The sequence below is a fragment of the Eimeria maxima genome, genomic scaffold (assembly GCF_000499605.1).
Source record: "Eimeria maxima Weybridge genomic scaffold, Emw_scaff1000, whole genome shotgun sequence".
In the NCBI taxonomy this organism is placed as follows: Eukaryota; Apicomplexa; class Conoidasida; order Eucoccidiorida; family Eimeriidae; genus Eimeria; species Eimeria maxima.
The window spans coordinates 1-13,054 of NW_013564061.1; the positions used below are offsets into that span (position 1 = coordinate 1).

The 13,054-nt window shown below is 46.7% G+C and overlaps 2 protein-coding genes across 2 annotated transcripts; both read left to right on the forward strand.

Annotated features, from left to right (window-relative positions):
• Nucleotides 1-407: 407 nt before the first annotated feature.
• EMWEY_00047050 (hypothetical protein) lies at nt 408-773 on the forward strand (the record flags this gene model as incomplete). Its single annotated transcript, XM_013479248.1, has 1 exon — nt 408-773. One exon carries the CDS (start codon nt 408-410, stop codon nt 771-773), a length of 366 nt encoding a protein of 121 aa, XP_013334702.1.
• Nucleotides 774-2,311: 1,538 nt separating this feature from the next.
• On the forward strand, nt 2,312-12,485 carry EMWEY_00047060 (structural maintenance of chromosomes protein, putative; the record flags this gene model as incomplete). The annotated part of the gene is made up of 20 exons (XM_013479249.1): nt 2,312-2,479; nt 2,946-3,114; nt 3,591-3,662; nt 4,247-4,526; nt 4,738-4,936; nt 5,497-5,886; nt 6,171-6,305; nt 6,750-6,805; nt 7,239-7,397; nt 7,665-7,753; nt 7,904-8,016; nt 8,439-8,518; nt 9,192-9,276; nt 9,832-9,960; nt 10,264-10,313; nt 10,596-10,698; nt 11,000-11,179; nt 11,428-11,508; nt 11,690-11,830; nt 12,291-12,485. The coding sequence occupies 20 exons, from the start codon at nt 2,312-2,314 to the stop codon at nt 12,483-12,485; spliced, it is 2,874 nt and encodes a 957-aa protein (XP_013334703.1).
• Nucleotides 12,486-13,054: the final 569 nt, after the last annotated feature.

Below are 13,054 nucleotides of genomic sequence, written 5' to 3' on the forward strand. Positions count from 1 at the left end.
TATATATATAATATATATATATATATATATATCTGTAATACTTGCAGCTACCACATGCGTCTCTGCGTAAACACAGTGTTCATGCATATGCCAAGAGGTTGCATGCGTACGAAGCGCATAATGTGTTGTGTATAAGCCATCAGCATTGGTTCATGCATCCTCATATCTACACCTAGCATCGTTCATGGATCCTCATATCTATACTCTATAGACTATATATGTATTTGTATATAGGATGTAGATACTTATGCGTACATGCAAAATGGCAGTCGTGCGATCCTGCCCGCATGGATTGTAGGCATGTCAGTACGGTAAACAGTAAACAGCTGAAGCTCCTTAATTTATACAGCACGGAGTGTCCAAATACCTGGTTTCTGTTAATTCAGCAATCTCCGAATTGGCGGCTAATGGACGGACCCGATGCTGCGGTATATTTCTTAAAGTGTTCGAAGACATGCGAAGACATGGCCACGTGCCAAACGGAGAACAGTTTAGTTACTTTCGACGACGCAGGTATGACCCAATCTACTGATGGATCCTCTGAGATCATCTGCAGTGGTTGGCGGGTAGCAGGGGCCCCGTGCGGCTTCTCTGCTGCTGTTCTGAAGCAGCTCCCAACTGCAGCAGCAGCAGCTGCCGCTGTTGCTGCTGCTGCGGCGCAAAGGGTAACTGCAACTGCTGCTGCTGCGGAGCTGGAGCAGACACAGATACCTGCATCCAGGGACCTGGTTGCTGCAGCAGCAGCTCGTGAAGCAGAAAATGATGAAATTTGATGACGCATTATAATGTTGCATTCCATAGAACCTTGCCATACGGTGTACTTTTCCGTATTGACTTGCACATCGTCATCGTGTATGCCATCTTACTACGCTCGGTTATGCACAAATATCGTGTTTTATCAAGCATACCTGCCGATGCATCGAGTAGGAGACATGTTTGTCTGCTGTCTGATATCGGAACGGCAACAACTGCCACCCAGCTCGCCCCCACACAACTGCGGTATCCTTCATCCTTGTTTCTTGAGTTTCTTTTCAGAGTTATTTCAGGCAAATGATGGCAATAATGGGAATAATATCTACAAATAGTAATAATTGTAGTGGGAATAATTCGGACCAGTGTGGGGGATAATGTAATATTTCGGGTAACTAGTGTAACAGTATATGCAGATATTGATAATTATGGTTGTAAGAACCAATGATAATTCCACTAATAGTATGGACATACAATAATAATAACAATCGTATTAGCACAAAACAAGTTCAACCACTGCACGTGCCACATGACGTGTTGAGCAGTAATACAGGCACACCAGATGCTGTTCAGGCGCAGGCGATAGTGCCGACGAGTAAAAACACGAATTAGCATGAAAAACATATAACTGTGTGACTAAGCATAAATCACTAGATGTGTATACTTGATTAGCTGCGGTTCTGACAGCAAACCTGAAAGTGAACACCACTTTGAACCAGCTACACAGGACGGGGAATAAAAGAGCGTATCTTTAAGGTCCCATTGCACCGAAACTTGAAAGAAAATGTCTATAAAACATTACCAATGACTTTTTAAATTGATTAAAGTTGATGGGCTTCGCCTAATTAATTGCTGTTGGTTAAATGAGCGGCTACACATAGATGGGGGGTGGTTGGTATGGGGGGGGAGTGGCGTCAGCAGCCGATCTGCAATTCTTCGTGGGCGAAGTTGTTGTTTTTGTCTGTTTTTTGTGCTTATATTGGAGCACATATATCAAAATTGAACTATTGATGAGCAAGCATAGCGACGTTTTTGGCGCCTTCTGCAGGCCTTGGGGGCACCGGCATGGTCGTTCATCATAGCCTTCGGCAGCTGCGGAGACACCGGACTCAACTGCATCGTTTTTCAGTCCCCTTGGATCCTAATAATAAGTTCAAATATCTTTTTCCATGGCAGTTTTGACTACTTAATCCTTGAAGTTTACTTGCACGCGGCATGTGACTGTCGTTGGGGTACTTGTCTGCGAACACCAGGCACGGGGGTTGGGGCCCTAGGAAGCACACCGACTACAGCAAACATATAAATGTATTGTATACATCATATATACCGGAAATGAACAGGAGGTGGACTCTTTATACACTCCAGTGGCCTGTGTATACGCTATAGGGCCTTGACTTTCCTCCAAAGCCCTCAACCCCCTGTAGTCTACTAGCCGTCTGCAAGCCGCGTATACACCGGAGGGCCCGCTGCATACACCACAGGGCGTCCTACGTACAGCTTGGTGCTGCCTGCATGCACAGACCTTCTGGGGATTTGTTCTTGTTCCAGCCTGTCTGCGAAGATGTACATTCACGAGATCGTTCTTGAGGGGTTCAAGTCCTACTCTTCGAGAGTCATCGTGGGCCCCCTCCACCCTCAGTTCAACGCCATCACTGGCCTCAATGGCACCGGGAAATCCAACATCCTGGATTCCATTTGTTTCGTTCTCGGCATTTCCAACCACTCCCTAGTAAGGCCTCCTCCCGTCCCCCTTGAAACTCGACTCGCTCTTTCAATAATTGTCTTCCTCCTTGTCTTTGTCCTTATGTCCTGCTTTTCTCTGTGTTATTCTGGCTGCAATTTGGCATTATCCCCCTCCCTTTCATCTAATGCAGTTCCAATTTAACCAACAGCACACATCCTACCTCATCTTACACAACCACCACAAAGCAACTCACCCACTGGACATGATGAAGCATCTTAAAATATAAAATAATTACGCGTCTTTACACCTGTATTTCGAAGGACACCCTCTTCATGGCCCTTGAAAGATCCCTTGGAACTCCCTTTGGAGGCCCCGTGGGGGAACCCTTGAAGGCGACAACCCGCTCCCTCAAGCCCATTTGTTCCCGATGGAAAGTGTCTAACTCATTTTAGGTTTGCGTGTTTTCAACTCTTTCAGCTCGTTTTTTACTTGGTATATTTGTTGAATGCAGGTACGGGTGTCTCGGCTTGAAGACTTGGTCTACAAACAAGGACAGGCTGGCGTTCAGAAGGCGACGGTTACGATAAAGCTGAAGAACGACCCTGATGGAGGCAATAATCCGTTGCCGCCTCCTTACAGAGACATGCGAGAGATATCAATAACGAGGCAGATAATCATTGGTGAGAGGGGCCTCGTGTGCATTCAAAAAGAAACGAACAAAAACAACTCGGAAGCGACTGTCTCTCATCAGTAGCACACCTCTCCCGCTCTCCTTTTTCCTCTCTCTCGCTGCCCGTGCACCACGTTTTAAACGGACCTGCACTTGCGTCTGCTATATTCACCTAGATATCTCCATATAAAAACATCGAAATGCATGAGCATGATGTTTTGGCGGCATATGGATGCAGAAACAGTGATGTAGAAGCATAACGATACAGTTGCACAGATATCTATGAAGCTATGCATTTGTATATAACCCACGCAGACACTTCCAGCACCACCGCATCAAAACATCTGCTAGCGGAATGTAAAAATATTCAACCCACATACATATTTCCATGTTTACATAAATTCAAGTGCATATGCAGAAATGCATGCTTTTGCGTTTAGATGCCGCTATACGCAAACCTCCTTGCCGGTGCTGCTTCTGCTTCAGGGGGTAGGGACCGCTATCTTCTAAACAGCCGCATAGCTCAAGTTAAGGAGATCCGCGACTTCTTTCAGTGTTGTCAGTTGAACATCAACAGCCCCCACTTTATGATTCAACAAGGCAAGCAAAGCCCTATGCCCAAAACACTACAGCGGTTTGAGGGGTTTAGGAGGGGACCTCGACTCTCCTCTCCAGAGTAACTCACACTGCTCCTCCCAACAGCACACGATACTTCACGTAATATGGGTGGGGTTTGGGGGGGAAGCAGATACTTTTTCTATATGGGGAGCGGCCAACTGTAACTGCAGCGCATGCGCTACCTTCCGGTGCTAAATTATTTTCATAGGGTGTAATGCCTAAAGTCTTGGGTTTGCGATGCCGTTGCTTGTGAGGAGCGGTGCCTTGCTGTGGAAGCGCCTTTGTGGCTGTGATGCATTCCCCTTGGCTGGGTTAACGCTGCACCTTTTCTATGGCGGCAAAGATCTTATTCTTTGAATTTATTCATTGATGCTTCAATAATCTAGATGGCAAAGCAAGAAAGCAATTAGGGCCCTGCAGGCGACAATTTTGTCTCTATGTATGTTTATACAAGTGCATAAAACAGGCACTAGGCTGTTGCCTGCAGAAACCATGCGTGTGTTGCTGGCGTGTGTGTGGTTAAGGCAAAATAACGAAAGTGATCAACATGAAACCGAAGGAGTTGTTGGGGCTGATTGAGGAGGTCTCTGGCACTCGCATGTATGAAGTTAAGCGCGAAAGCGCGGTGAAGTTGGTGGAAAAGAAGGAACAAAAGTTGCTCGAAATTCAAAACGTCCTGTCAGAGGAAATACAGCCAAATGTTGAAAGACTGCAAAAAGAAAAAACGGAATATCAAAACTACGTCACACTCAAGGAATCGCTGCAGCACTTTCAACGCTTTGAAACCGCATACCGCTATTTCTGGTACTCCATCTCCTTCTCCCTCTATTGTATACACACTTACAGCTCTCCAGCAAGGCACCGTTGAGTTCTACCGACAACTGAGAATCCCCTTAGGTCCCGTTTTGCTCGGCACTGGGTAGCACTAGCGCGTGTACATGCACGCAGCGGTAACACTACACTTGTTTGGCTGCTGCACGGGAGGCACTGTTGAGCTCTGTCTGAGTCTTCGCAGCGCCAAGCAGACTGTGCAGCAAGGCACTGAGGCTTTCGCTGAGCTGCAGAGGCGACGAGCGGAGTTAATCGCTGAACTAGATGAAGCAGATCGGCAGCTCGAGGAGGCACAGAAACAGCTGAAGGCCCTGGAGGCAGCGCGAGCTGAAAAGGATGCGCCGCTCAAGCTGCTGAGACAAAAGAGAGAAGAGCTTGAAAAGGTGCTTCTGTTGATGTGGGCTAGGGTTTAGGGTTATCGCGCGCTTTTTCGTCATTCCCCTGCAAGCGGATCCACTGCACGCCGTTCACCTGTGCGGTTTATATGGTATTGGCCACACCATATATTCATGATTCAGCGTATCAAGAGACCTTAGAATTCCTTGCAGCTAACAGCTTCCACGCAATATCCTACAACGGCTAGGACAGGACTTTGAGGTTCTTCTGTATGTTGTTCACTTCCGTTTGTGAATCTTAACCCACTGTGCTCGGTTGCGTTTGGGCTCATGCGCACTTTTTCTGTGCGTGCAATTGTCCATTTACGTTTTGATTTTAATTTGGTGTTTAGTAGTTGGAGCGTGCAACCCTCCAAAGAAATGTGTTTTCCCCCTGCCTAAACCACGCTATCCTTAATGGGAATACAGATAACAACATGCCAAGCCTCACCTGAGCTATAGTCGGAGACATGGTACTGCTGCATGAATTGATTCTTCAAGGAGCCAGCACAATTGAAACCCAGTAAATTCATGTCTCGATTTCATTCGTGTTTGTTGCTGCTACGCAGGCAGTCTCGCGACTGCAGGCAGACTCGCGAAGCTGCAAACGGGACTTGGAAATGCTGCAGTCTTCTGTGGAGGACCAGCAGAAGGAGGCGGCACGTTTGGAGGCTGCTTTGAAGGACTTTCGGGCAACTCGTTCTGCGGAAGCTGCTCAGGCAGAACAATTGGCAGAAGAAGTTGAGCGTATGCAAAAAGAATTGCAAGAAAGCAACTCCAAGCTTCAGGCCGTCTGCAGCGGAGGGGTGGGCGCCTCAGGCTCCATTCGCGAGGCTCTTAAGACCAGCAGGTCGGAAGAGGCCCGCCTTGAAGCACAGGACTTCTCCCTGAGCCAGGAAATCAACTACTTGAAGACAGAGCTACAGGAACTGGCGGAAAAAGAGAAAAACGCAGGCGCTGTAAGCGGCTTGCAATGACACATACCAATTTTCGAGGAGCTAACATATAACACATGGGGTTTTGGTCTTGAGGTTTGGAGTGTCTTATGGTTTCTTGTTCAGGTGTTAGGGTCTAGAGCTTAGGGTCTTGCACCTGGTGTTGGGTGGTTAGCCTCGCGCGGTGTATATAACTGATACGTGCATATTTGCATACCTGCTCTTCAGCAGATATGCTAATATCCACTTCTTGAGACTTGACGAATTGCTGGTTCTTTTTGTCGGTGTTTCTGCCGAATTCGTCGCAGGAACGAGCTGCATACGAAGCCAACGTAAAGGAACAGAGGGAGCGGGTGCAGCAGCTACGGATGCAGTTGGATGCACTAGGCAACACCGAGTGCTCTGTTGCTGCAATGCAGAAAACTCTCGGCGAGCTGCAAGAGGTGGGGTGTTTGCTGCACGTTCTGTTCAACACGTACGGCTAGACGTGCATACTTTCATAGGCTGGAGCCCTTCGGTTGTACTGCTTTAGAGGCGCCGGTTTGTGTTGTAAGCTCCACTGAGTGAAAAGGCTAGTGGTAGAGCTTCCTTTAAAAAGTGTTGGCCTTCTCACGTTGTGAGGCGGTAAACGAAGCAGCGTCTTCTCTCGCTTTCTCTCTCTATGTGCCTCGGCGTTTTGTTTAGTTTCTGTTTTCGCACAGCAAAGGACAAACCATCACTTTACTCCCCTGACCATCTCCGGGATTTCTTATGTTTGTTTGTTGTGGCTTATGGACTGTTAACTGCTTTGAATCGTTTGTTATTTGACTTACTGCTTGATTTACTATTAACAGTTTTGTATGTCGTGGTAAGGAACTGGCATTTCACTTCTACTGAGCCTGCTGCAGAAATACCGCGTGCTATCGGCGGAAGCTCAGGAGGCCATGCAAGAGCTACGGGCCTGGTGAGTTGTATATTTGAGCATTTAGTCATTTGCGTACCTGCTCAGATGTTTTGGGTGTTGTTTAATTTGGATATTTTGTGTCACCGCTCGACTCCTGTCATCGTTCAAATCGAGTTGTTTGTGCCGTTCCAGTGTTCAGTGTGAATATCTGGTGTTGTCGTTGCTCATAAGGGTCTTGTCTGTTGTTCCGTCGAACGGCATGTTGGCCTTCTCCAGTGTTGAATCTGCGCATTTGATGTGTGTGCTCAAACTAGAAGTTCTGCGTTCCATTTTGATTCGAGTACTTCGAAAAATTGTTTTTTTTTAAAGGTTTCCCGGCAGTTGTTCTAGGGTGGCCAGCATTGTTGTTGTAGAGCAGCCCACTTGCTGCTGCAGCTGCGGACAGCTGATGCAGCAGCGACGTTCAACCTTCTGAATTTCTTGGCCCGTTCAGGGCTAAGATTGACGTGCGGCTTCCCCGAGGCCTTAACCCGGCGCGTCTGCTGGGGCAGCTCTTTGAGTTAGTTTATCTCAAGCAGGAGTACCTTTCCTACAGCAAAGCCATGCAGGTATACATGCACTGCACAAGACATCAGCAGAAAGTAGAGCTACGGTTCGGTGCTGTTGTAAAGGTGAAAGGAACAACTCCTACAGGTCCCCATTTGCTGAACTTTTCACTTCGCATCCTCACCAGCCATGGTTCAAATAGAGTGAACAGCAAAGCCAGTACACCGTCAGCTCATCATCTGGGTGATCAGCTGCTTCATCAGAGGGAGAGGTAGTGCGCCAGCGTTTGCTGGAGCAGCCTGCTGCAGCCTGCTCAGGGTGTCTAAAATTCCCCATTAGAAAATAGAATATTTCGACTGCGAGGGAATTGTAGACACCCTGATCAAGTATCCGCTCTGTCTCATCTTCAGGTACTGGTGGGCGGAAAGCTCGAATACATCATTGTGAGCGACAAAGAAGCGAGTGAGGCCTCGAGATGAACTTTGGTATCGCTGCAACTGCTAGTTTGAAATGCAATTTGACTGGAGTGATTGCTTGCCGTCATTTTTGCTTTTTTCCGACGCCGAAGCAGCAAAGAGTATAGGGTGGTCTCCATATGCTATGTAAATCGAGTACCTCCTGCAGGCAAAGCAATCTTCAAAGAAAACAACTTCGCTAGCGGCAGAAGACGTGTCACCCTCCTCCCCATCTCCGAGTGCGTCGTTGGCAGAGTGTGCGACCAGCAGGTCAGTGACTATTGCAAGTATATTTTGTTTTCGATAGCCATTTAGGCAGTTAGACGTTCTAATTTAAGTTGGTACATTAGGATATTCTGTGGCGAACTTATGAATTGTGGATCTGCTTTTAAGTACAACAAATCAGTTTGTTGATTGCACCCATTGCAACTAGATGAATTTTTGATCACGACAAATGCGGTTATTTCACCAACAAACTAGACTATAGTGCACGTGCTGCATTGCTGTTTGTTTGCTCGTCTGTCATGCAGCTGCGCGTTCACCATATGTTTGACCTGTTAACGCCAGTTTGCTTCATCTTTATGCATTTGCTTCATTAATCACCATCTGTGCACTTTTTGGCTGTGCCAGAATTACCTATTTAATTTGTTCCTACTTTTTGTGCTCCCGCATCTTCTGTTTCTTCTTCCTAGGCTCTTGCGGCCAACCGCCGTCTCGTGGGTCTCGACCCCGAAGACTCAACGGGTGTCTTGCGTTGTCTGGATATGGTGGAGTGAGTCTAAAAACAATTAGGGAAAGATGTAAAAAATGCATGGCAAATAATATAGCCTTTTTGCACCGCCTATGAGTTATCATTTGCAGTGAAATAACGTTAGTTCGTTGACCTGCAAGCCCTTGTAATGCACTGAAGAGCAGTAATCACATTGTTAAAGTGTGTGATGACTAACCACCGGAATGATGTAGTTTTTGCAACAAGGGCACTAATGATTAAGGAATCATGTACGATGTGATTTAGTGGCACACATGAAGAAAGACGTTGGTAGGTACTGTCCAGCCCCAACCGTAAACTGGTTCTCGTGAGATTCTGAGTTGGCGTGTTGATCTATTGTTTGCTGCATACTTCTTAATCTGAATGGCAGTTCCAAATTTGACCTTACCTGATAGATATATGTAGGAGTGTATGATCCGTTTTTGATTATCCCTCTTTGGACTGTCGTGCTGCAATGGCTACCGTAAATTTATCATTCAGTGGGTTTCCTTGTTGGGTTATCTTCTTGAGCACCGGTTGCAATGACTTATTGTTTGTTTGTCTTCTTCTGAACGGCTGCTGCAGATACGGCTCTGACTGCTGCAGAGGTGTAATGGTCTGTTGGTTTTGTCGTTCTGCTTTTCGTGAACTGCTGCAGTGATATACGGCTTCCTTCTTGTGCTGACCCCTGCTGCAGATACGACCGGCACAGACACTCCAAGGTGGCAGAGTACGGCTTCGGCGGGGGGTTGATTTGCCGCTCTGCAGCCATAGCGCAGAAGGTGAACATTGCGGCACAGACATTCTGTAGCTGATAATAATTGGGCGCGCCGCAGGTCTTCCGTGGAACAGCATACCAGCGATGTTGCATGTTTTCGTGCGGAACAGCGGGATAATACAGTTGGGATGAAATAATACCTTTTAGAGTAACGAACAGCAATATACGTGCATGCCTTGTTCCGGGCAGAAACAATAGTAGTTGGAGCAAGTAGCGAACTTTTGAGCAGAAACAGGTCATCATAGATGACGAGGTAGGAAGTGTAGGTTTACATAGCTAGTTGCGAGCGAAATTATCCAGAAACGTGATTTACTGCGATATTCAGCTTTAGATTTGGGGGACAACAAAAGCATTAAAATTCTCGAAACCACAGCTGCCGGATAACTTTCCTTCAGGGGTGTCTTGTCTAGCATTGCCACAAATGTTGAATGTTCAGGATACAGGGTGTCGTCATATTTTGTCGTATTGCATCGTTGCCTTTTGGGGTTTTCTGCCTGTTGTATAGTGTGTGCGTGGTTGTGCTGCATGTTTCGTTTGTTTTTGATTCGGTCTGCTTCAGATCACCTATCAGAAGAACTACCGCCTCGCCTTCCCTACTGCCACCCCAGACGGCGATGTCTACCAGACAGGCGGCGTCATGTCCGGGGGAAGTGTGCAGGGTTTGCGGCAAACGATGCTGGTGTTCAAGGTCTGTTGGACAGACGATAATTAAATTAGCGGATTAGGGTTTGGGATTTAGGGTTAACGTTCTAGGATTTCGGCATTAGGGCTTCCTGTGGGATACTGAATGCTTGCTGAGTCGGAAAAAGGTTGCAGAGCTCCAGCGCGTCGCTGGAAACTTCAGAAGAGGTTTCGGTCGAAGGCAACGCAGAAGCAGCAATATCTCATGCGGAGAGGCAGGCAGACAGATAGCTAGAGTAGCGATGGCTTCAATGCCACCCCTCAAGCGCCATACTTAATCCTTGTATGTGATGCAACCATTTGCGTGCAGCGCTACAAAGATGCAACAACAGCGGCAGAAGAGGCCGCGAATCGCATCAGGTAGGTGATTCCCCCCACATAAAAGACACAATTTAGGGGCTTATTGCTGCCATTAATTGATTTACTAAAGTCATTACATGACGTATGCCATGTTTGATTTATTAAAGCGATTATTTGCCCTATTAATGCTATTCTTCGGCTTACAAGCCCCATCGTGTTGCGATATTGTTGCTATTATTGGGTGATTGCTGATATCATTCGATATATTGCTGTTGCTAACTGACCAGTCAACACATAAATTCAACTACTCAATTTTGAAAGAGGCTTGGTTGCTGTCCTCAGGGCGGTAGAAGCCGAGTTGTCCCCCCTTCAGTCGCGGGCTCAGCAAGCTGCGGGTCTTCAGAAGTCTCTGCGTCTGGCAGAGAACCAACTGCAGAACACAGAGGTCTTTCGGTGTTTGTTTGTTCGTTGAGCTCATGTATATGCATTTATTGCTTGACGCGTGTGCTAGCGTTTATCCCCTTAGTCCTGTAATGCGTGTAGTGCAAGTAACATTCTGCCCATTGTGGTGCTTTGAGGGATTGCTTGCATGCATTGTATACTTCACGATGCCAAGTAATGGATCAGCCAGGAACATTATATAGTACCCCAGTTGCATGTCATTTATTGTTCCCCTTCCCCACGCCAAAACGATTCGAAGATAGCGTAATCTTCTCCCTGTCAGCAGATTCTGTTTCTGTTTACAGCGCCTGCTAGGCAGCAGCGGCACGGGCTGCAGCCGCGCCCGTGTAGAGGAGCTCCAGAAGCTCGTGGTGGAGAAACAGCAGATAAAGAACGATGTGCAGCAAAAGCAAAAAGAAATTCAAAAGGAGATAAAAAAGCTTGAGGCAGAGATTTACGACCTGGAGACCAACAAAGACAAAATCGTAGGACCTCCAAAAATTGTTGCTCCAGTTTCCAGTGTTTAGTTTTTAGGATTCCAGTTCAGCGTGTGGGGATCGGGGACTATAGATTAATACTACGCTTTAGATGCAAGGAGTTAGGGTTTACATTTAGGATGTATACTCTAGGAGAAGGCTCCACAGTGTCCGAGGGTGCTCTGGTCTAGGCTTTCTTTTGTTGGGTTGAGGGTTCGTTGTTGTTAGGGTTCCTTTTTCTGTCGATTTGACTTCAGGAGGCCTCCCTCAGTAAAACGGTGAAGGCTCTCCGAGCTCAGCTGAAGCAGGCAGAGTCCCAACTAGAGAAGCTGCAAGCCGTAAGGATCTGTGTCCTACTGCTGTTGCTACTGCTGCTGTAGCGTCTGCTGCTTCTGCTGCTGCCGCTACTAGTGCTGGTTGGGTTTGGCTTACACAGCAGAACGAAGACAGGCAAACACGAGGGCGTAAGGTTATGCTGTGCTGTTGCTGTTTTTGATGTTACTGCCTCTACTGCCGCAGAAGACCGGCGATGTGCGGTTGCAGTTGCAGACGATGCAGCAGGAATTAGAAGGGGCCCGCAGCGACTTGGCATCTCGGGTTGAGAAGGTGGAGCAGCAGCAGCAGCAAATGAACACAAAAAAAGCAGCACTGCAAGAGAAAGTAAGAAAGGGACTTCTTTGATACTTAGCAGCCCAATGTGAAGAAGCAAGCAAAGCGCAGGTTCTCTGAAGGAAGTAGAATATCCCTGTTGTTTGTCTACTGCAAAAGCAACAAAGAGGATATGTGCCTATATGTGACTCTTGTGAAGGCGTATAGAAGTAGCATCTCATGCATTTCTTCTGTAGTACTTGTTTGGTTATGCTCGCACTCGTCAGAGCACCTGCCGGCTCTGAGAAGGGCTCTACTCTGGCTTGTTCCTAACTCTACACCTTAACCCGCAAACCTTAGAACATACATATACGCCACAACCCTAAACCATGTACCCTCTAGCGAACGTTTTGTGCATTTGCACTGTAAACAAGGCAGCCTCAAGGCTGTTTGCTTGGATTTACGTTCAAAGCTGGTTCTTGCTACTGCTGCTGCTTCTGTTGTGTTTGTTCGTGTTGTTGCTTTTCTTTAGATATCGGAACAGAAAGCCATTGAAGCAGAAATTGCAGAGCAGATGAAAGAAGCACAGAAGGAGAATCAGCAACAGCACCGAGTAGCGGAGGCGTTGAAGAAAACAGCAAAAATGAAGGAGGCAAAATCTCTTGAACTCAAAAAGGTGCTCAAGGAGCTCCAGCCAAACCGCAGCTTCAGAGCAGTCAAACCCTAAACCCTAAACAGAGACTGCTATCTGGGTTTTTTGTTGAGCATTCTTGCTTTGGGGTTTGGATTGGAGAGCAGCTGTATCTATAGAACATAGCCAAACAGCAAATGCCGTTTCTTTACAGAAACTACTAGATGGTGAATATTTATATAGGCGGTTGCATTGTACCATTGATTTGTATGGGCTCTGTTCGGTATGAATGCACGTCAACTGCCACTGGTTCATCTGTATATATGTTTACTAGTTTTTGTGTATTATTTTCGTTTAGCTTTTTACAGAGGTAGTTGTCTGTTCGTTTGCTTGTTTATTTGGTTTTTGCTGTTCTTAACAGCTCGACCTTGCAGCAGCCGACAGGGAGAAGATGTTGTCTGCAGCACGAGCAGTATGTCTTCCTAGAGAAGGTTTTAGGAATTCTCCTGTAGAGGAGATTTTGCATTTTCTTCTGCCCCTCAAGCTTTATTTTTTCGGCTGTGTTATCAACGTCCCTCATGCCATACAACCCATACACGTGGATACTTGGGCAATATATGTGCTGCATATATATATATATATATATATATATATATATATATATA